The sequence below is a fragment of the Tiliqua scincoides genome, chromosome 13 (genome assembly GCF_035046505.1).
Source record: "Tiliqua scincoides isolate rTilSci1 chromosome 13, rTilSci1.hap2, whole genome shotgun sequence".
Classification (NCBI taxonomy): Eukaryota; Metazoa; Chordata; class Lepidosauria; order Squamata; family Scincidae; genus Tiliqua; species Tiliqua scincoides.
In genome coordinates, this window is record NC_089833.1 from 7,328,221 (window position 1) to 7,351,857 (window position 23,637).

Consider the following 23,637-nt stretch of genomic DNA (forward strand, 5'->3'; position numbering starts at 1 on the left):
GAAACCAACCTTGTTTTGTGAACAAAGGGCCTTGGGGTAGCGTAGTCCGTGGGCTGCAAGACTGAGTGGATTCCTGGAGTGCTCTCAGTTCAGGCCTGCCCCATTCATGTTCTCTGAGCCTTGGGCACCCAGCAACCCAGGCCTTCCTTGCAAGAGTTCTGTACACAGGACTGCAAGATGGTGTACGCAGAGACTTGCTCTTAAAGCCCTTTAGGATCTACAGTACAGCACTTGCCTTGAGCCATTTTCACCACAGCCACTTGTGACTTTGCACCCTGCACTGTTTGTGTATGTGCGCACTCTCAGGAGAATAAAACCACCTAAAGTGGCTGCCTTGCCTGGAAAGTCCATTCCTACCCCTGGGGGAAACAGTTGTGCTGGTTGTTCATGGCAAATGCAATTGCTAGCTATTGAGAAAGCACATATATAATAACATTAACTGTCTCTACCAAACAAGAAAGAGCAAAGACCCTAGAGATGGATAGCCCATTCAGTTTGCAAGCGCCACCTTTTGCTGTTACTGACATTTAAGAATAGAAATATTATTAATAATAATAATGGCCTTGTTTCATGCCATCATTAACTTGATTGACAACGTCTTTAAACAAAACGAGTATTGGAGATGGGAGTATTTTAGATTCACTTGGTTGGAACATTCAGACCCTTCCAAACCAGAAAACCTCCCTGATCAGAATGAAGGATGAAAATATGAGCCTGGCCAGTGGGAGTCTCTTTCTTCTCTGCTGTGAATCCTCTTTGCATGTGCCACTGTGAGGATATGCATGCAATATGTGTGGGGGCTGCCACTCTTTGAGTTATGGTCCATAGTGGATGGATAAGATGGTGGGGAGGCAGGGGGAGAAGCATACTAATTGATAAACCAGATGGAGAAGTGAAGGTGAGTCTATGGCGGGGTTGAGCAGGAGAAAGAAGTGGTTTGATAAAAGTGTTTTAGGCTTGCCTGGCAAATGGAAAAGGGAGGACTTGTTGCAAGCCCTGGTGATGGGCATGTGGGAGAAGGGGATATACGTGAGTTTTGTATGAGGGGTGTGCAAGAGAAGCACGCTGAGAGTGCCAAGGCAGACGGCAACATCGTACAGCAATGACACGTCCCTTGTAGGCTGTGATTGGAGAATCCTGTGTGCTTTCTGCTCGAAAGGCTTCCAGCTTGTGGAGAAGAGCGACGTCTGGTGAAGAGTCTGGTGAATTTGCACAAGGTGAATTTGCACAAGGTTCAGGAAGAACATGGGGAGGAGCAGGGAATGAATGGAAGTGGTTTTCTGGACATTGAATCAGCCTTTCATTAGTGTGCTACGCATAGCTTTTGAGGAGAGCGCAAGCCTGATAAACAGGTACAAAATGGCCCACAGCAGTGAGGGGAGATCATAAACCATTGTCTGGAGATGGCCTGTCAGACACAGAATCAAGGTCTGGGTTAGCTTTCTTAATGCCAGCTTGCACCTTCTGACAGTGAACATGATGTGGCCCTTCTGGGCAAGTGTGGATGGGAGTAGCATGGTGGACTGCATCACATAAAATAAAATTGGCAGGTATAGAGAGAACAAACAGAGCAAATTGAAGATGAAACCTGAACCCCTTCCTGCATGTGTGGGAGTTTGCAGCCTGTGGGAGCATTGAATCCTGTGACTCCCCACCAGCTTTCTGAAATGACACAGCCCTGTGTTCATTCTTAACATGCAGATTGGCTTTGCCGACTTTGAAAGTTGTGCAGAAAACTATAGCCCAACTTGGAAGTGAGGGAGAGATCAAATGGCCCACCCAGTGCTGCAGGAGACAAATTCGGCTCATAAGCCTGCCTCTGGCCGCTAGGATCCCCTTCTTTTTTGGGTAATCTATATATGTTGTTGGCATCCTTCAGTCTCGGAAGACTATGGTGTCACGCTCTGAATGGTGGTTCTGGAACAGAGTGTCCTCTCCAGTGCGCGAAGTCTGGGTAAAGTAGGTATAGAGGATAGGCTGTTACCCGTGCAGGAAATCCCCCCTCTCCACGTCGCTGAAATGGTCCAATGGAAAGGCAGAGGCCAATACGGTTGGTTCCAGCGGCGTCGCAGGAGTTGCCAGAACGTGACTGTGTTCAGCCATGAACTGCCTCAGGGACTCCGGCTCCAGATTTTGCCTCGAGGTTGACTCCTGAAGCCTTTTCCATAACTGGATGTAGCCACAAGGCAGTGGAGGTTTGGGATCAGAGTTTTCCTTCTCTCAGATGAGCTGCCTTCCCAGGCTGACGAGTCCCATCTACCCGGTGGCTGTTTAGTCGCCTCTTACGACAAGTACAGCCAAACTGAGGGCCTATTCTTATCCCCAGCCCCCAGGGGAAGATCTGCTTGTTCTCTCTATACCTGCCAATCTATATATAGGCTATAAGGAAACAGGCAAGCTGACTGTGTGACTTGCTGGAAGTTGTCAAGTCCCCAATTCTGCCAGGAATGTGGAGTTAAATCCTGCTAATGGGTGGGGATTTAATCATACAAACAGTGTGGCTGCTCAGCTCCGGCAGGGTGTAACCTTGATGGGTCAGGTAGAGCCTGGAAAACAAACTTTCAAGTGCTGGCAACTAAAGAGGCCAAGTCCTGTTTTTAATAAAGCCGTCCTGTGGGATGAAGTTGTGTCCAGATGTGGACGTGGAGTTGTGGCTAATTTCATGTATGAGTTTCTTTATGCTTCTTGCTCTCTTCTCCCCATTTGAATTTTAGATTGTAAGCTCCTAGGGGCAGAGGCCTGGCTGTGGTTTATTAATTGGATTTCTCTCTCTCTCTCTCTCTCTCTCTCTCTCTCTCTCTCTCTCTCTCTCTCTTGCCTCAAGTGCATTGAGGACACTGCATGATTAATTTGGGATGCTTTACCCCTCTGTGTTTAAAATGCAATATGTACAAAGTGGCTCTGAGAAGCCTTCAGATCTTGAGCTGGGAGTGGCCAGTTTTACTCTGGTTTCCTTCCAAAGCTTCTGTTGGATCTCCTCTTTCTGGAATAAAGCTGCACTCTGCTTCTCCCTCCGAAACTCCCCTCCCAGCCATCACTCCTGCCCCACCCTGCATCAGGTAGGAGCTCTTGCTTCAAACAACCGCTAGGCGCACAGAGGTGAGGCCTCCAGAACTTCTCGCTCTGCCCTTCCCCAGGTGCGTGTCGTCTGCCCTTAACTTTTGTATCGCGGATGCCTTTGAGGCAGCCACTTTGAATGGGGGTTTGCTCCTGTTCTCAGCACCTGTTGGAGTTTGGGGCCATCTGTCGGTGCCAAGGCTAGATCTTGGCACACGCTGCCAGGTGGGTTTGAGTCTCGCTCCGGCTGGTAACTGGGCCAAAGTCCCACCAGTCTCTGTTCTATTATTAGCCAGGGGGATCCGTTTTCAGGGCTGTAGTTGGCTGGTGAGCAGAGAGAAGAGCTCTAGAAACCTCTGCAGGCGTGACTTGGGGGGGGGCACACTTCAGTTGTGCTATGCGAATGCAATTAAGGTTGAGTGCAAAACCTCACCCCGGCGTCGGCTTGAAGGAACAAGGGAGCAACAGCGCTGGGGGTGTGCAGTCCCGCATGCCCGAGGTGTGCTGTGCAGTGCCGTGTTGTCCTGTGGATTGTAAAGGATATGCCCCTGCTGCTGTGTCTTCGCTTGCTTCCTGTTTCCCTGTTGCTCTTTGGTGTCAGTTTTCCTGACTTGACTTTTCCTGTTGTTCATTCCACAGTCCAAATAAGCGGCTCTCCAGCAAGAAGGTAGCAAGGTATGCAGACGCTTCTTTTCATGATTTCTTCCCTTGCTTTGCAAGCTCTCTTTCTGTCCCTCTTGCACAGGTTCTCCCAGGTGTGGTGGTGATCGCTGTTTACCCCCTTTCCTGTGAAGGTACAACAGCCTCTGTCTCAAATGTCAGAAGCAGAGCAGTTTAAAACTCCCAGGTTAAAAGTTTGTAGTGCTTGTGGGTGGCTTTCCTCGGCATGATTCCCTTCTCCTGACTCCAGAGGGAGCTGGAACCTCCTCTCCAAGGGATCTGGGGGCTAGACTCAGTGCCATAGGTTTTAAAAGGCCTGGCATGCTTAACTGCCTAACTCGGTGATCCACCGTGGGTGCCCTTAAGGCTGCCATTTGCACCTTGGACTTGGACAGCGAGAACACAGAGTGTTGGTGGCAGCCACCTATCTGTGGAATCACTCCCACTCTGCCCAGATCACACCTAAGCACTTTCTGGAAGTGTTTGCAAGGCCTACTTGTTAGCCTGGTTTTCTAGAGCTTGGGATTAAATTGAGAAAGGGCAGGAGATGCATTTACATGTGCTAGACTGTTAAAAGAAAAGCGTCCCTGACTTGGAGAGGGCAACCAAGAAGTCCTTTCAAAGGGAGCGAGAAGGATTTGTGATGCTCCTTATCCTGATGTTACAGGCACTGTCCAATAGATGCCCGTGATATGACCGCTTCTGTGGAAGGGTGCACCACCCCTTTCAGTTGTCTGTAGCAAGAAGTGCCGCCCAACACTAGAATGCCAACTGGTTTTTCTGGTGGCCCACCCTTCCCCACAGCAGATGCTTTTATTGGGGCAGTCCACTCACTTCCGTGGTTGAGCCACTACACCTGGAAAGGCCCTAGCTTTGATGCACAGGTGGTCTCACCTGGGAGGAAGCAGTGATGCACATTGGGAGAGCCCTTCCACAGGGGTTTTAGACAGGCAGACCCCGTGTTGGAGGTTTCCGCACTAAATGTGCACTATTCTTGATCCAGCTTTTGTAGCCCTGGCACAGTTCTTGCCTTTGTGGCTTCCCTGGCACCTGCTGATATGGGACAAGACCTGCAGTGTAAACGCCTTGCATGTTTGCCCCTTAGATAGGAAAACAGCATTAGGGGCTATAGCCCTCTAGCCCAGGGCTCTCCAAACTCTGGCCTGGGGGCCAGATGCAGCCCACAGCAAGCCTCTATCTGGCCCACGACCAACCTCTTGTCCCCTGAAAGCCTCTGGCCCACTCGACAACATGACTGAAGCTGTGCTCTGATTGCATCTGGAGGGTGTTCTGAGGGCCAGAGAGGCTGAGTGAATGAGCCCACTCATTCATTTATTCATTCATCTAAATTCCATCTCTAATTTATTTATTTGAATTTTATATTTAAATTTTTTTCCGGCCCTCAGCACTGCGCCAGAGATTTCATGTGGCCCTCTAGCCAAAAAGTTTGGATACCCCTGCTGTAGCCTATTATATATTTTACTCTGCTGTACGCTTGTGACCCTTGCCTAGAATAAGGAAGAATTATTTGCTTTCTGAGATGCGAATGAGAGTTTGCAGGTTGTTTTTTTTAAACATAGTTGAAGCCTCATTTCCTTTGGGATGGAACCCTGAACACCTTCCTGTGATAACTGCTGCAAGAAACATAGCCGTGCTAATTTTGCTGCAAAGGGGGGTGGGTGGGATTGTGGCCCCTTAAAAACAAAGCAAGAAGCCATAATCTATGACACCTTGATTAACATTCTGTCTCTCTCTGGATATAAATATAAAGTTTTCTTCATTAGCCCCAAAACAACAAAGGGGTGACTGGGAGGGATGTGATTGTGAAGGCTCCCAAACCCAACAGTTTAATCGCCATTTAAGATGGAATAGAGGAGGAGTTAAGCGGACACCTGTTGATGAAGCCTTAGTTTAGGTGCTAGACCGGATCTCGGGTTGCACTTGGGGCTTCTGGGATAATGACAGGATAATAATGGTCGCCTCCTTTCTTTTTAGAAGTACAGAGTCCACGGTTACACCTTTCCATTCCCAGCACTAACTGGAGCTCGAATGCTCCTTGTCAGGCAGAGAACAGAAATTAGAGCAGTGCTGGTAGTCTTTTTGTTTGTTTGTTTTAAACAGTAGTAAAGGAGGAGATTTAATGTGTCAGGAGGTTCATAAAAGCTAAACTGGTGGTATTGCCTAGTGGTTAACTGGCTACTACCACCCTCCCAGTGAAGTTCCATATTCAGGTTGTAGATGACTCTTGTTCTGTGATATCAATGCCCCCCTCTGCTGGATGGCTAAATGAGGTATTCTTCAAAACACCAAAAAAGGGGGAGTGGAAGCCACATTGGTCCATTACAACAAAAATTAAAGAAATTGCAGTCCAGCAATGCCTTATTAGGACCAACTCAAAACCTTCCTGAATATTAAGCAAGATCTGGAATTCTCTTCTATTCTTCCTTAGACTGGGTGTTAAGTAAACCAAAAGAGAGCGGGAGATGGACATGTCATAGCCCCAAAGTCTTGAAGACTTTGTTAGCCCTTTAAGTGGCATAAGGTGTTTTATCACAGAAGTGGGGGGAGGGGGGTGGGAGAAACACAACATATTACTGGTTAACAGCTGATAAATGTCTCCCCCGGATGTTGTGTGATAAAATGTTGTCCTTTGGACCACAACAGAGAGGTGTGGAGGGGGCAATGTTGAAAAGGCAAGTGGCTGCCTGGGGGTGGGAAGGTGAAGTCTCTCTCGCCTGACCTTTTATTGCACTTGTGCCAGTGTGCCGCCCCCACTGCCACGAAGATCAAAAAGAAATTAATTACGTGGGGGGGAATGTTGTCGAATCTTATCGTGCCGTATTCCAAAGAGCACAGGAAAAGTTTCCCTGGTGTGAAATCCCTGGTGCCACTTTTCTCACTTTTGCTTTGCAGAGGTGCCAGGAAGGCACTGACCCAGCGAAGGGTGCTGCAGCAGCCAAAGGGGCTCCCTTGGGTGGAGGAGAATCTCAAGCTGCGAAACAGCAGTGTGGGGGGGGTTTGAACAGGGCTTTTGGATTGTGCTTCAGTCCCCCCTCTGCCCTGTCCCCCCAAAGGGTCCACTATGGCATCTCCAGCAGGAAGTGAACTGAGATGGGGAATCTTGGAGCCTGGGAACAACCTGTAGCTAGCTGCTCCCCTCCTCCCATTCTGATGGTGTCTCTAATGTTCTTCTTGCTTTGGGTTGGCTTGGTCTGTCTTGGCTACAGGCACCTGCATCAGACAGGATCCCTCACTGTGGATACTATGGAAGAACCTTATCAGAACAACATCGACTGCCCAGAAGAAGACATCACTGATAAGGTAGGGGTGTGTGTGTGTGTGTGTGTGTGTGTGTGTGTGTGTGAGAGAGAGAGAGAGAGAGAGAGAGAGAGAGAGAGTCCGCCATTTTTTGTGCACAGGAAGCTGCTTTTTATTGAGTCTGGGATCTGTTAAGCCCAGAGTTGTTGGCATTGGCTTGCAGGAACCACCCAGGGTTCCTAATTGGGGGGGGAGGGTTCTCTGCCTTACCTGGTGATGTTGCCAGGGATTGAACAGGGCACCTTATGCCTGCAAAGCAAGATGCTCTCCCTTGTTCAAGGAGGAATATCTAAGTCTGGTCTAGAGGGTTGAGCCTCCATTTGCCTGAAGATAACATCTGAAGGTCGCCAGTTCGAGGCCACCGGCACTGGGCAACCTTGAAGCAGCTGACAAGCTGAGCCGAGCTATTCCATCTGCTCTGAGCGTGGGAGGATGGAGGCCAGAATGTGAGACCAGATCAAGAAAGTAACACCCGAATGTTGTGGTTCTTGTAAGATAGAACATTCTTCCAAATTGTAAAAATCCCTACGGGGATTTAATAAGCCTGCCTATGTAAACCACCTTGAATAAAGTCTTGAATAAAGACCAAGAAAGGCGGTATATAAATACCTGTATTATTATTATTATTACTGGTAGCTGATGGCTCCTTCTGAGTCAAAAACTGGAGGCCAGTTTCACTCTTGCAGCTAGAAAGATTTGCTTTTGGGGAGTGTGAAAGGGCAAGCCCCTTGGAGGGGCTCAGCCACTGACCTGTGTGTGCCTCCTGATTCAGAGGGGGTGAGCCCAGAGCACAGACTTGCAGAGAGGCAATGGGCAACCTCCATAATTCTGTTTATGGGGAGATAATTCTGTCAATGGGGAGATAATTCTGTTGGGAGCAAGTTGCACCTGATCAAGACAGGCCCAAACTCCCTACTCACAGCAGAAGCTGTATGGAAGAGGTAAGTGCAGGTAGTTCTGCTGTTTCTCTGTTAGTTGTGGTTAAATGAGCCGGCTGTCCCCAGTGCAGACACACGGCAGAATTACTCAGAGGGGGCAAGGCCAGAACAGGGAAGCAAGCCACTCGTACAGGGAAGCAACAGGCAGTCTCTTCTGTGTTTGGCTATCCTGGAGCCTGTTAAATTAGCTGCTTGTAGCGCATAAGCAGTCTTCTCCCGTCATCCATTACTGTTCGAATTCTTGCAAAGAGGATCTTGGCTTTTGGTTAGTTATCGGAGGAAGTTGTATGTTGGGTCCTTGGGCCCTTGAGAGGCTTATCCCTGACTCCCAAGTGAAAGTTCCTTTGTTAGGGCTGCTGGCTGACTAGAGAATTTTATTTGCTTGACCTTCTGTATTATAGCTAACAAGCAGGAGTACATTTGAAACCCAAACGTGCCCCTCAACTTCTGTAGAGACTTCCTTTTTGCATAATGTAGGAGAGTTTGTAGTTTATTAAACTGAAGCTACTCCTGCAGAGGTGTCCCTTTGGACAATATTTTCTTTGTTCCCTCTTAGTCAAACACCAGCACCAAAATAGCCTCAGAAACAAAGGAGGGTGCCCTGAATGATTGGCTCCTGCTGATCTCTAGATAGGCTTTCCCCAGTAGTGAGATGGAGCTTTAATCTACCGATGCTGGAGGCTCCAGCCCTCCCAATGCCCTCTGCTCAGGTAGCAAACAGTCTGCAGGGCTCCCAGTGGGAAACCCTGACTTCAAGTAACGTGTTTGGTTTTTAAGCTGCAGCCAGTTGCCGATGGCAGGAGTTGTTCCTGGGATAGCTGATGAGTGGGGGTGGGGTGGGGGCTCAGAGCTTTGGCACAGTGCCTCCTTCTTGGAGTTCTGGCATAGTGCCTCCCCCTCACGTGTTTGGTAAGGGAGGGCACCACAATGAGGTCTCTAGTTATCCGGTGTGCTCCCTGGGGCATTTGGTGGGCCGCTGTGAGAAACAGGAAGCTGGACTAGATGGGCCTATGGCCTGATCCAGTGGGGCTGTTCTCATGGTCTGCTCAGAGATCAAGCTTGGTGCCTTAACATACTTCTAGCGGTTGACGATCCAAAGAATCACCCACAAAGATCTGTACACCCAGCAGTCTGTCCCTTTTCCTGGCAGCCTGGCTTGGGATGGATCTGTACGCTCCAAGAACACTGAGCTGCCATTTCCAGCAGTCTGAAACTTGGAGTTGGGGCATGAATGCATTATAGAGGACACAACTGCTGCTGAAAATGAGAGCCCACAAATCAATCTTCCTTGTCCAGTAACATACAGTCTGACTTGCCCCAAATTCTGATAGCATTATACATTTCCTGCCTTCCAAGTCATTGGACTTGATTGGCGTCTTGCAGCTTAGCAAAGAATTTGGAAGGGGGGGAGAGAGAGAGAGACAGCAAGGTCCTTTCTAGACTTGATTAGCATCTTGCAGCTTAGCAAAGAATTTGGAGGGGGGGGAGAGAGAGAGAGAGAGACAGCAAGGTCCTTTCTATCAGTTTGTCTGGTCCTACTGCCTTCCAGCTCCTTTCCTCCTAGAGTCCAGCAGCGGCAACCCACTCTGTGTAGGACAGAGAGAGCAAGAGCCCCTTCTGTTGGCCTGTTCTGACAGCTGTTCACTCTTGCTTTGTCTGACTCTCTCTTCCTTTCTCACGTGTTGTGGAGTCGTCTTTGGGATGATACGTTGGAGGGCAGGACCAGTCCTTGTTTCTAAACCCTGTCCTGCAACTGAGCGGCTTTAGGTTTGCCGAGCTCGTTTTTTTCGGTGTAGGAGAACCTGCTTCTCTCCCAGAGTTCTTGAGTTTGGGGAGTTGATGGCAATTTCAAATAATGACGGGCTAATAAGCCAAGGCAATAGTTAAGGGCCCCTACATATAAAGATTCTCTCTGTATGTGCATCTCTGTGGGCACCCTGGGACTCAGAAGGCTGGCTGCATTTTAAAACCCGACCCTCCTTCAGCTGCAACCGCTGACGGGACGGAACACAAGATCTGATGAAGCTTTGCAGCCTTCAGGTTTTTAAAAGCCAGGCATTGACTTAATTGGATTACAATGGAAGAGCAACCTTGTTTAACTCCCTGCCAGAGCTGGGGCCTCAGGTGTGGTAGGCAAGGAAAAGGACATGATCTATAATGTTAAGCAGGGAGACGTGACATTCAGAGGAAATGAGGTGTGTGGTTTGCATGCGTTTTGAGTTGTACAGAGAGTGGCCATTGTGTTTACTTCTGGCACCAGATTGGGGGTGTTCCTTGGGGGTGAAGGAAGAAGGTACAACACACTCCTTCTGTTGCATTCATCTCACCACTCATTCTGCAGGTGATCTTCCTTGAAAAAAGGGTGACCGAGCTGGAAAAAGACACAGCTGCTAATGGGGAACAGCACAGCAGGTTGAAGCAGGAAAACCTTCAGCTGGTGCACAGGTAAATTCTGGAGCTGGAAGCTGGCAGACATCACAGGCCTAACTGGACAAGCCCATCTATGTGTTCAGAAGCAAAGTGTGCCTGTATGGTTGTGGTGGAGGGAAGAATAGTACCTTACGAGTGCTACCTCACATAGACAGCTTGCATTCCTGGAGAAAGCAAGCTTAGCACCTCTTTTCTTCTTGACACTCTAGCTTTCCACAGGTAGGGATTTCCCCCCCCCCCTTGTGTAATTCTGGAAGGCTGGTACAGGAGGACTTCCAGGTCAGCTGTGTCTCATGTTCATTGGCAGAGTGGTGGCCTTTTGGATTGTGGACATCCTGCATCTGAAGGCCTTGGGCCTGGAAAAGGCAGTTGATCGCATGTACAGAGCACTCATGAAAGAGAACTCCGGGTGGCCATGCGAGGGCCTTCTACACTCACTCCCAAGGTGCTTCTGTGCACTATAAAGATGAGAGCAGGCAGTTCTTGAAGTGTTTGACGGAGGGTGGTTGGGACCCGGAAGTTAGTCGCGACCTGACTGTGGCAGTGCTCTTGCCATGATTTTCTTCTGAAGTTTAGATCTCCTGGTTTGAGTGGCATCCAGGGCTGCAAAGTCCTTGATGGGGCAAATCTTGTTGGAGGCTTTGGAGAGGCTGCCTTAGCGGAACCCTCCTGTTTTCCTCTTGCCATGACACCCCCTTTTCTCTCTGCTGTGTCTTGCTTGTTCTTTCTCCCCTTCCCCCCTTTCAAAATGGAGGGTGTGCTGTTGCCATGTCATCCTCTGCCCCACTCCCCTTCCTGTTGGTCTGGAAGGAGAGAAAGGGCAGAACGCAGTAGCAGCACAAGAGCGTTGGCCCCCAAGGAGCAGGAAATGGACAAGAACTATGGCTACTCACTTGGCCACTGGCCTCCTGCAGGGTAGGGTCCCCTGTTGTGGCTGGAAGTGTGTCCCAGGTCCTGACTAGCTGAAGACCACTGCGGCATAAGGACCTGGTCGAACATGGTCTGCCATGCCTGGGGGTTGCTCTGCCAAAAGTGTGCATTCAGATAGCCGTGAAGCCTGGCATCCATAATTGTGCTCCTGTGAGGCTTTGGGGCCTGATGTTAGCCGGTGTTAATCTCCCCCTGCTTTCCTTCTCGCCTCAGAGCAAATGCCCTGGAGGAGCAGCTGAAGGAACAAGAGCTGAAAGCCGACGAGCAGCTCGTGGAGGAAATCCGGAAGCAGAGGGAGGTGCTCAGCAAGATGGAGCGAGAGAAGAGCATCGAGATAGAGAACCTGCAAGCCAGGTGCGGTGGCTGCTCCTGCGGGCTTAGGAGATGCCAGGATGGGCCAAGTGCATGTAGGCTGTGCGCAGCACGCATGGCGTGTTACAGGGGAACATAAGAAAGAAAGACCCTTGCCCCCAGCAGCCTACAGTCTATAGGCATTCAAGCTGTGGCTGTTTTGTTGGTTATTCTGGATCGTGGGGGGAGGGGGGAGAAGGGGGAAGGGGGAGAGAGAGAGAGGAAGCCAAGAGATCATAGGACGCTTGGTCCATCTAGTTCCAGCTTGCCAGCGCTGACTGGCAGCCACTCTCCAGGGTTCCTGATGAGGTCTTTCCCAGCCCTGCTTGGAGATGCTGCCAGGGACGGAACTTGGGGCCTTCTGCATGCTCTATCACTGAGCTACAGCCCCAGTCCAAGGGCAACTAACAAGGAGTGATGTGGTGGGTGATCTGGGTCACCTTGGCTTCCCTGCTAGGGAAGGGGGCCACGGGCTTAGCAAAGGCTTCCTGGAAAATCTGTTGGGGCCTGCGGGTGTCCACAAAGCAGACTGTGAGTTTTTAGCAGCCCGAGGCTAAGATGTTCCTTAGCCAAGATCCATTTCTCAGAGAAGCGTTTTCATCTCTCGGTTCAACGGGTACGCAGTCCTTGCAGTGGCAACTGCAGTGGCAATTGGGAGGGGGGCAGGAATTGGGCGCCACGATTCCACAACGCGTGCTTAGTGTGCCTTTATTGGCTGCAGGTTGCAGCAGCTGGATGACGAGAATGGCGAGCTCCGCTCCTGCGTCCCTTGCCTCAAAGCCAATATCGAGCGGCTGGAGGAGGTGAGGTGCTGTTTTTCCCACCTCAGGTGGAGGAGGGGGGAGAGGGTGGCTTCTCAGTGACATCAGCCCATGTATCTAAAAATAGAAGCAGGGAGCTGTGCTTTCGGTGGTAAAGGTGGACGCGCATGGCTGTCTGCTCCGCAATGACACAGCACTAATCTTGTGACTCGGCAATCTCTCCTCCCGTTCTTGCCAGCCTTCCGGAGTATGCTGTGCTTGGTCTTCATGCCGGCTTTATTATCACACTGGATGTTTTTCTCCCTCTGAGGTCGAATGCCAGATTGTCCAGAGACATACAGATTGTCCAGAGCGCTGGTATGGGAAGCTCCCTTGGCCCCTGTCTTTTGGCATTCCAGACACCGGCCAGCAACCACTTCTCTGAGCCCTCCCAGGGGTTAAATCGGGGGGGGGGGGACCCTGCATGCAGAGCTTTCATGGAGCTGTAGTGGCCCCAAGCCTGGCCTGTCATAGAGGTTCGGTCCTGTCACCTGTTACTCTACTGAGGCTGGGCTTGTTTCATCACTTGGCCCGAGAGGACTCCATTCACCTGCGATAGTCTCTGGCGCGTTTCCATGATTGGGGAGGTAATGGAGATCCCTGGGATCACAATAAGGGTGGTGACTTCTCGTTTTGGAGAGGGTGGTGGGTTGGTGCTAGTGGAGGGATAAAGTGCAGTTCTCAACACCCTCACTCAGCCCACATCCCCAGACCCTCGCTCAGGTGGGCTGGTTTTCCAAAGAAAGGGAATAAAAGCTTATAGACTTGGCATGGGAGACTATCACTGTAGTCAGCCCTGTAAGGTAGGATAGCCTTGTTAGCCTCGTATTACAGATAAGCGAGTAAGGTTGAGAAAGAGGAGGAAGTCTATGAACCATTTACTTGTTTGAGAGACCTACCATGTGATTGTAGCCTTCAGCAGCTTAAAGCAGCCTCTATGTGTCAGTCCTAACACAACCGATTCTGAATTTCTTTGTTCCCCTCCTTCTTGAATGGACCCCATGCATATTTTCTCACCCTTTCCAATTTGATGATCGTCTTGCCTCCATTGCCTTGTTTAAAAAGCATGTACTATATACTGGAGTATACTATCTACTTTCCTCTGGGGGCTGGGGATAAGAATAGGCCCTCAGTTTGGCAGTACTTGTTGTAAGAGGCGACTAAACAGCCACCGGGTAGATGGGATTCGTTAGCCTGGAAAGGCAGAGAAGGAAAACTCTGATCCCAAACCTCCACTGCCTTGCGGCTACATCCAGTTATGGAAAAGGCTTCAGGAGTCAACCTCAAGGCAAAATCCAGAGCCGGAGTCCCTGAGGCAGTTCATGGCTGAACACAGTCACGTTCTGGCAACTCCTGCGACGCCGCTGGAACCAACCGTATTGGCTTCTGCCTTTCCATTGGACCATTTCAGCAACGTGGAGAGGGGGGGATTTGCTGCATGGGTGACAGTCTGTCCTCCATATCTACCTTACCCAGGTTTTGCGCACTGGAGAGGACACTGTTCCAGAACCACTATTCAGAGCGCGATACCATAGTCTTCCGAGACTGAAGGATGCCAACTATATACTATAGGACCTGTTTTAATTGTGGTTATTCTGCCCTCTAGTGGCAGTTGATTAATTGCTAATGCAAATCTGTTACGGTTACTGCATTCAGCCTTCTCAGATGCTCGGGGCATTCCTGTAACTGCAAGTGGACACCCACATCATGTATTCCAGAGGTCTGCAGAATTCAGCTGACCTTGGTAGCTGGTCAAAAAGTGCAGTTGCCCCCCTGTCCCATCCCATTCCTCCCTGACTCAAAGGAAGGGGTGAAGCTTTGATGCCAGACCATGCTCTGGAGTCTTACTAGTTATGATTTCTTAACTTGACAGCCAGGACAAACCTCTCCATCCTTCTCTTTTGATTTGGTGGAAGGATAGGGCTCTTGTGTGCACTTGCAGTGGGCTTTGGAGGACCTAAGAACACAAGAAGAGTCCTGCTGGATCAGGCCAAAGGCCCATCCAGTCCAGCTTCCTGTATCTAAACAGCGGCCCACCAAATGCCCCAGGGAGCACACAAGACAACAGACGCAACCTGCGTCCCGGTGTCCTCCCCTGCATCTGGCAGTTCCAAAGCACAGTGCAAGGTCTAGATTGCCCCCTCCTTCACTTTGTGCTACTCGTACACCCATGTGTCAGTGTGCATGTGAGTCATTGGCATTTGTGGTATGCCAAGAGGTTCACACATCAGACCGAGCTATGCTGAGCTCTCGGCAGTGCCACTAGAAGTGTCTCCATGTCATGTTTTTTCTTCCAGGAGAAGCGGAAACTGCTGGATGAAATAGAAGACCTCACCGCACAGCTTAATGAGGAGCAGGAAAGCAAGAGGAAGCTGGGAGACAAGCTGAACCACGAGAAGCACCAGTTCCAGAAGGACAAGGAATCCACGCAGGAGGTGAGCAAAGTTCGCTGGTGTCCACTTTCGGTGTGGGGGGCTGGGATCCTGGCCTGCTGCTCTTCTGACCAGAGGTTGGCTTGGCAGTTGACATTTTTGGCACCGAACATGTTTTTTAAAGTTAGGATACTCTTCTCCTTTTAAAATACTCAAGGTGGTATATAGTGATCAAAAGGATTAAATCAAATAGACAACTCATCAAGAACCTGAAATATGCTCAAATACAAGAGAACCTTTACCTGGCACCAGAAATGGTACATAGATGTTACTTGCCACCAGGTGCTGCTGGGGAGTCTGTCTCATTATTGTGTGAGCACCACTGAGAAGGCCCTCCTGTGGGTAGCTATAGTCCTTATGACTGATCCTTGAAACTGTGTCATCTTGACTAATCTCTGGGAATGGGTAAGAATATGTATAGCACATGCCCCCGAAGGCCTTAGAGGTGGCTACCAGGTCTGTGGGTTTGAAAACCAACCAGCAGCCTGTGGAAGAGGGCAGAATCTGTGTTTTTTGTGTGGCATCTTTCAGCGTGAAAAGAACGTGAAGGCGGCTTATGGAAGCGACCAACAAGCTGTCACTTCCAAAATGTGGGGAGGCCTTCTCTGTTGTGACACCTGGTCTGTGAACCTCCCTTTGACATCCAGCCTGGTCCCACTTTTTGGAGTTATACAGAGATGTTAACAGCATCTTTGTCCTGACAAACGTTGGCTCTGCTTTTGTTACCTTGCTGCTAGTTTGTTCACTTGATATGCGTGTTGGGTTTTTAACCAGTTTTTTTTTTTAATTGGCTTAGTTTTAAGCATAAGGCAGGGGGTTGACCTGCTAGGCCCCTTCCAACTCTATGATTCTATGAAACCACCTTGAATTTCTCCCCAAACAGAAGAAAGGCAGGATCTAACATTTTTACAATAGTTACCCTAAGAACGCACTGGTGAAATGACAGATGGGGTAGAAGGTGCACCTTTTTGTAAAAGTTTGGAAGGTGTTTTCCAGGGTGTCCCGTAAGGAGAATTTCACTTTCTGTGAGCCCCACTACAGAGAGAACTTGTTTCCCAAACTGCCACCTTGAGGTGGAGGAGGCACCAGGAATAGAGCCTCTGCCAAGGATCTCAAAGAACAGGCTGGCTTCTATGGGGAAAAAAAAACAGTTCTTGGGGTACCTGAGTTCAAAGCCAAAACTTTTAATTGTGCCAGAAACTGGCTGGAAGCGAGTGAAGACTTTTCGGTGTTGGTCAAATGTCCTGATGGCTGGTTTTTTGAACCACTGTGAACTGGACCACCTGTAGTTTTTCTGAGTTGGCGTCAAAGGCACAGCCCCACATGCATTGGATTGCAGCAACCTGGCCTGGATTTTGGATGACCGTGGCTGTCGTCGGTGCAGAGACACGTAGCAGTGATGAGCTTTTGTGGCTCTGCGACGTATGCATCTGCACCCGGTACATAGGACCAGGTCGCTATTTATAGCAATTTATGGTGCCCAGTGGGCATCAGTCAGACTTAGCTTGCCTGCCTTGCTTTGCAGCTGATTGAGGACCTCAGGAAGCAGCTGGAGCACCTTCAGCTCTTCAAGCTGGAAGCAGAGCAGCGGCGGGGCAGAAGCAGCAGCGTGGGCCTCCAGGAGTACAACAGTCGGACACGGGAGACGGAGCTGGAACAAGAGATCAGGCGACTCAAGCAGGTACTTGGGGCATCCTGGAGACGCCTCCAGGTGGCTGGCAAGGGGGCAGGAGAGGCAGAGCTGGTGCAATTTCACCTGCTGTACTTCTGTGTTTGAGTGGCAGCATGTTGTATCGCCGTGTGTCATTTCAAGGGGCATTCGGGGGCCATTGGAGCATAGGCGGCAGTGAAGAGGGCGAGTAGTTTCACCCTGGCCCTCAGCTCGACTGAAAGATTTCTTTGGCAAGCTTCCACCCTGGCTGCGCTTTGCGTTCAGGTGGTTCCAGGCCCAAACTCTGTTAAAGGGAGAGCTCCAGGCAGGAGAGATACTACCAGTCCCAGCAGGCAGTTCTGAGCTAGAATGAAGAGGCTGTCTCTGCACACAGTAGTTTTCATGCCATTCCTCCCTGTGCTTGGCTTTCACTGGTGGCAAAGGCAGGTTTGACTTTGGGGCTTCCTTTGGCAGGATAACCGAAACCTGAAGGAACAGAACGATGAACTGAACGGGCAGATCATCAACCTCAGCATTCAGGGCGCCAAGAACCTCTTTTCAACCTCCTTCTCCGAATCCCTGGCTGCAGAAATCAGCTCTGTCTCCCGAGATGAGGTACTGTGGGGCGGGGGGGGGGGGAGAGGAAGTGGTCCTCTTTGTTTGCATCTCGGCCATAGCTGGGCTCATTTTCATATTTCTAATAATTTCTCTGTTTTCAAAGTGTTAAATGTGCTTTCCCATTCTCTCCGCGTTCTTAGTCGCGCAGAGCAGGAAGTGAGAATGACCTCTGTATGTGAGTGGCCATAGGGACTGCTTTCTTCGTCCTCTGAACATGGCCGTCAGAGGCGGGGTCGGTGGTCGTGATCCCACTCCTCCCTATGTCTTGATTAAGAATGTGGGGTGTCATTGCTCTGAATCTGAAACTGCCTGGTTTGACTGATATTGTATTCATACAGTATGGTCTGTTTCTGCCCAGTGTTGCATTTACGCAACAGGGATCAAAAGTATATACCTGTGGGCTGGGCAGAAATGGGTTAAGGGAAAATTTTACGTATCCAAAGAGGAATGAAAAAGAAATAGAGAAATGTTTCACCCCATGTCACTGAGGGTCAGAATGGTGTAGTGATTTAGACCTGGAAGATCCAGGTTCAGTTCCCCACTCAGCCAGGAAGCTTCCTCGGTGACCTTGGGCCAGTCACTCTCTCTCTCTCTCTCTCTCTCTCTCTCTCTCTCTCTCTCTCTCTCTCTCTCTCAGCCTCACCTACCTCACAGGGTGGTTGTGAAGACAAGAGTAGAGGAGAAACTTCATACACCACCCTGAGCTCCTTGGAGGAAGGGCAGTGTAAAAATGTACGTAAGATTGGGATACATAATATGGATAACTTTGGAAGTTATCCATATTATGGATAATACGGAAGACAAGAGTAGAGGAGAAACTTCATACACCACCCTGAGCTCCTTGGAGGAAGGGCAGTGTAAAAATGTACGTAAGATTGGGATACATAATATGGATAACTTTGGAAGTTATCCATATTATGGATAATATGGAAGACAAGAGTAGAGGAGAAACTTCAGACACCACCCTGAGCTCCTTGGAGGAAGGGCAATGTAAAAATGTACGTAAGATTGGGTTACATAATATGGATAACTTGTTCAAAACCAGTTGCTTTTATTTTTTTTTTAAAGAAAAAATTCTATGAGACTTCATAACAGATTTCTGAAATGATTCCTTGTAGAAAAGCTTCGTTTTGAAGGAGTACTGGGAACAGTTTGCTACTCCTGTATTTGGGAATTAGTGGCTCACTGCCCTGAGTGTCTTGGCTCAGACCAACTTGGCTAACTTTGAGTATCTAAAGAGTAGCATTTTGGTAACCAGCCTTCCGCCTTCCCCCTCCTCTACAGCTGATGGAAGCAATTCAGAAGCAAGAGGAGATCAATTTCCGCCTCCAGGACTACATCGACCGGATCATTGTGGCCATCATGGAAACCAACCCTTCCATCCTGGAAGTGAAGTAGGAGGCTCCGAGCTGTGGACTTGGTGGTTCTGATGACCTGACTGGGAGGATTTGCTGCTTGGAGGAGGAGACCCTGGCAAAGTCTTCTCTCCGCAAGGAAGGCACAGGAAGCCTCGTGTCAGATGATTGGGTGATGGATCCTGGTGGACTTGTGGGGGGCGGGGGGGGCGGGGCGGCGAGAGGACCAGTTGCTGAGCCTGGCTTCACCAACTCTGGGAGTCTTGAGCGCCTTCCGTGGGGGTGGGGGCCAAAGGGAAACTGGAGAGGAGGGTGCAAGAGGCAGGCACAAGTTGTAAGAGGGAGGGTGTGAACTTGCACCAGCCCCATGCTGTGGGAGTGTAACAGATCCAGGATGCTGAAAATGGTCTCTGTAAGCTTCCAGTCCTGTCCAGACACAAAGGATGAGGGAACGAGGCTAAGGAGGGCAGAGACCTGAATCTGTAACCAGCAGTAGTAACGGGGTGATGAAGGAAGGTGGATTTCATGATGCTTCCCAGTGCCTCGTCCTGCTCACACACCCCCATTCTACTAGAGCACCCAGAAGTCTCATCAAGGCGCATGGGTGACACCTGGCAGCTCGTATCTCTTCTCTCCCCTGCCCCTCCCCGACCTTGGCTCACATCCTTGACGCTGTCACCATGACAAGAAACGTAGGTGGCCTCTCCTCCCTGAATCAGTGGAAGAAGAGGGCTGCTTTTGGCACATTCCTAGTTCCTAAGCGCTGCAGGCTCTGACTTGAAGAAACATGTTTGCACCCAGCGAGATTATTTTTGTGTGTCGGAGCGGGGCTTGGAGGGGGGGTTGGAGTGGACTGTTGCATGTAGCGTAGTGTTCCTGACCCCTCCTTTTTTTTTTCTTGAGACTTGTGCGTGGCATTTTTCCCATCGATGCAGGTGGGGGAAGGGCTCTGGAAGGCGAACCCTCTGGCAGTGTGATATGGAACGGGACTCCTGGCACCTCTTGGTGGGTACACCAGGGGTGGCTGGTGTTTCTCCTGCAGGAACAAGACTGCCAGGGGGATGCAGCTAGTCTGCCGGGCTGGGTTTGGGGTGCTCTGCTGATGAAACTATGGTGCTGGAGGTGGAGCTATTCTCACCGCCCAATGCAGCCACTGATCTCCCCACCACCACACACACATACAGTCTTTCATTTTTTTCAGTCCCTTTAATTCTCTTGTAGGTCTAGTTTCTCTGAGGCTGGAATGGCCTCTGTTCTGTCCCATCAGGAGAGGATGCGGGGGGGGGGGGCAGAGAGAAGTATCCAGAGATTGAGGGAAGTGAACCATTCCAGCTGTTGACATAACCACGTCTTAACTGCAGAGCGTATCTTGGTAGCTGTGAAAAGCGTTTACGCCGTCACGTCCCATCCTTCTGTCTGTAAGCGCTGACTCTCGGGGTAGTGGAACCAGGCAGAGCTGTGACTCTTGGATGGCTCTGGGTTCCTTCCTAGGAGGTGAGGAGAAGACCTTGCTGCATCTGACCCTTTCCTCCTTCCCAGTTTTGAAAAGGATCCTATCCCCTGGATGAGCTGAAAACCACACACTGTTTGGGAGGAGTAGATTCCAGCTCTTATGGGAAGGGAAGCATTTGCTGGTTACTTAAAAGGCTTCTGCTGACAGGGACAGTTAAGGTATGTCGTCCCCCTTCCCCCAAATTCTTAATATCTTGCCTTGGTTGGTTGGTTTTTAATCATGTCTGGTTAGGGGGTTTCTCTTTTTTTAACGGCACAACTGGGGCATGGGGAAGTTGGCACTCAAACTTGTCACTGACGGAAGATGGTCTGGTCTGCATTGCCTCTTATTGCAGAAACCTTTTCAGGGTGCTTGGAGGGGGTACTTGGGGCTCCCCACAAAGTTGTGGCTCTGGAATGAAGCAGAGTGTTGTGAGCTTCTTGCAGAGGCCCTTTGCCTTCTCTTTAAAAAAAACAAAACTCCCCCTTGATGACCACTGACCCACTTGAAAGCACACACAATCGGTTGTGTCCCAGCTAGGCACAGGGGATGCGGTGGCATTGCTCACACCTGCCTAGACCCACTTATGCATCTAGTCCTCATGGTGAGCAGGAGTGAGTGATGACTGCTGGCAAATCCCCTCTTACCACCTGGAAAACGCACCGTGCTTGGGTTCCCTGTCCCTGATATATGCAGCAAAGCCGCATGGTTCTATTTTTAAAATGTGAAGTGCACCAAATGCTGGGTTTTGTTCGGTTGTGTGTGTGATTGCATCTCTCGGTCACCAGGATGAGTCACAACATCTCGGCCAGAGAGCACTGAAAACTTTTCTTTTATTAAAGAAATGGGTCCAGTGGGCTTACATTTCTGTATTTCTGGCTGGATCAGTTGTGTGGGGTGAAGAACGAGGAGCAAGAAGGTAAGGAGCTGCTTTTCCACCACATGGCCAGCCTTCGATGCTTAGACTTGCAGACACATTTTGCAATCCCCACACCCCCAACTCAAGTCTTGCAGGCAGAATCCACGTACTGTACATGTCCAGAGGACTGATGGGTGTAAATTTGGTGTATAATTGGAGAGGGAAAGATTTGTTTTTTTCTTTTTCTATCTTGTAGAGTTAGGTATTTTTTATAGATTGAGGACTGATCAAAATTTTTTAATACTTCAAAGAAGAGAGCAATGTATCTGTGTATAACACATACACAAAAATATATATATATGTATGTATAATGTACAAATCTATAAATATCAGATCTGCCTTTCACGACTTGGGCACGTACGTCCGCGATAAAACACGCACTCGCCTCCCTGTTGATCACACAGAGGTACTGTAATGTAAATAATCAAAGGAGGGCAAAAAACACAAAACTTAAAACTCAACAAAAGTGAAGCACTGGCTTGCACATGGCTTTAATTTCCTGAGGAAAACTGTTCTTCCCTACTGGTATGTGAAGGAACTTCCAAAAAGAGGCAAAACAGTATTTGTCTTAACGGGTGTACTGACTTTTGTCTGATTAAAAGCTGTTACCCTCTCTTTGCTGGAGACTCCGCTGTTTTTGTTTGTCTTGTTGCATCCGGGAAAGATGGAGTTACGGTGTGGACCAATAAGCCACTATCTAAGCAAGCCACCGTGGACTGTGCCCCTGTGCCAAACTTCATTCATTCATAGTATTTTTATCCTGCCTTTCTCCCACACCAAATGGGATGCAAGGCAGCTAACAATGTAAAAATATATATATTTAAAGCAATCAAAACAAATACACAGGATCACAGCTATTAAAATCATTAAAAAGCGCCAGCCCCCAGTATCGGTTTAAAGCCTTCCTGAATAAGAAAGTCTTGAGGGAGCTGTTCTTAATTCCAGAGGGAGGGAATTCTGTAAGTGAGGTGCCACCACTGCAAAGGCCATAAGAACATAAGAACAGCCCCACTGGATCAGGCCATAGGCCCATCTAGTCCAGCTTCCTGTATCTCACAGCGGCCCACCAAATGCCCCAGGGAGCACACCAGATAACAAGAGACCTCATCCTGGTGCCCTCCCTTGCATCTGACATTCTGACATAACCCATTTCTGAAATCAGGAGGTTGCACATACGCATCATAGCTTGTACCCCGTAATGGATTTTTCCTCCAGAAACTTGTCCAATCCCCTTTTAAAGGCGTCCAGGCTAGACGCCATCACCACATCCTGTGGCAAGGAGTTCCACAGACCGACCACACGCTGAGTAAAGAAATATTTTCTTTTGTCTGTCCTAACCCGCCCAACACTCAATTTTAGTGGATGTCCCCTGGTTCTGGTATTATGTGAGAGTGTAAAGAGCATCTCCCTATCCACTCTGTCCATCCCCTGCATAATTTTGTATGTCTCAATCATGTCCCCCCTCAGGCGTCTCTTTTCTAGGCTGAAGAGCCCCAAACGCCTAAGCCTTTCCTCATAAGGAAGGTGATCCAGCCCTGTAATCATCTTAGTCGCTCTCTTTTGCACCTTTTCCATTTCCACTATGTCTTTTTTGAGATGCGGCGACCAGAACTGGACACAATACTCCAGGTGTGGCCTTACCATAGATTTGTACAATGGCATTATAATACTAGCCGTTTTGTTCTCAATACCCTTCCTAATGATCCCAAGCATAGAATTGGCCTTCTTCACTGCCACCGCACATTGGGTCTACACTTTCATCGACCTGTCCACCACCACCCCAAGATCTCTCTCCTGATCTGTCACAGACAGCTCAGAACCCATCAGCCTATATCTAAAGTTTTGATTTTTTGCCCCAATGTGCATGACTTTACACTTACTGACATTGAAGCGCATCTGCCATTTTGCTGCCCATTCTGCCAGTCTGGAGAGATCCTTCTGGAGCTCCTCACAGTCACTTCTGGTCTTTACCACTCGGAAAAGTTTGGTGTCGTCTGCAAACTTAGCCACTTCACTGCTCAACCCTGTCTCCAGGTCATTTATGAAGAGGTTGAAAAGCACCGGTCCCAGGACAGATCCTTGGGGCACACCGCTTTTCACCTCTCTCCATTGTGAAAATTGCCCATTGACACCCACTCTCTGCTTCCTGGCCTCCAACCAGTTCTCAATCCATGAGAGCACCTGTTCTCTAATTCCCTGACTGTGGAGTTTTTTCAGTAGCCTTTGGTGAGGGACCATGTCAAACGCCTTCTGAAAGTCCAGATATATAATGTCCACGGGTTCTCCCGCATCCACATGCCTGTTGACCTTTTCAAAGAATTCTATTTTCTGGCCCTGTTTCTAGCCACCACCCCTCTCACTTCTACTGGTGGCAGCCCTGTCAGAAATGCCAGATGCAAGGGAGGGCACCAGGATGCAGGTCTGTTGCTATCTGGTGTGCTCCCTGGGGCATTTGGTGGGCCACTGTGAGATAAAGGAAGCTGGACTAGATGGGCCTATGGCCTGATCCAGTGGGGCTGTTCTTATGTTCTTAACTACAATTCCCAGGAAGCCTTGCAGGTCTCTTGTTATCTGGTGTGCTCCCTGGGGCATTTGGTGGGCCGCTGTGAGATACAGGAAGCTGGACTAGATGGGCCTATAGCCTGATCCAGTTCTTATGTTCTTATGCCTCCTCAGGTGACCTGAG

The 23,637-nt window shown here is 49.4% G+C and overlaps 1 protein-coding gene across 2 annotated transcripts in view; it reads left to right on the forward strand.

Annotated features, from left to right (window-relative positions):
* The window catches only part of RAB11FIP3 (RAB11 family interacting protein 3), a 95,403-nt gene extending 76,682 nt beyond the window's left edge, over window positions 1–18,721 (forward strand). For both annotated transcript variants that reach the window (XM_066640569.1, XM_066640568.1), the window contains 9 exons: window positions 3,697–3,732; window positions 6,945–7,038; window positions 10,315–10,418; window positions 11,547–11,687; window positions 12,406–12,487; window positions 14,782–14,919; window positions 16,442–16,597; window positions 17,042–17,182; window positions 18,470–18,721. In XM_066640569.1, the coding sequence (XP_066496666.1) occupies window positions 3,697–3,732; window positions 6,945–7,038; window positions 10,315–10,418; window positions 11,547–11,687; window positions 12,406–12,487; window positions 14,782–14,919; window positions 16,442–16,597; window positions 17,042–17,182; window positions 18,470–18,583 (1,006 nt within the window). In that variant the 3' untranslated portion in view covers window positions 18,584–18,721. The remainder of the gene's footprint in view (window positions 1–3,696; window positions 3,733–6,944; window positions 7,039–10,314; window positions 10,419–11,546; window positions 11,688–12,405; window positions 12,488–14,781; window positions 14,920–16,441; window positions 16,598–17,041; window positions 17,183–18,469) is intronic.
* Window positions 18,722–23,637: the final 4,916 nt, after the last annotated feature.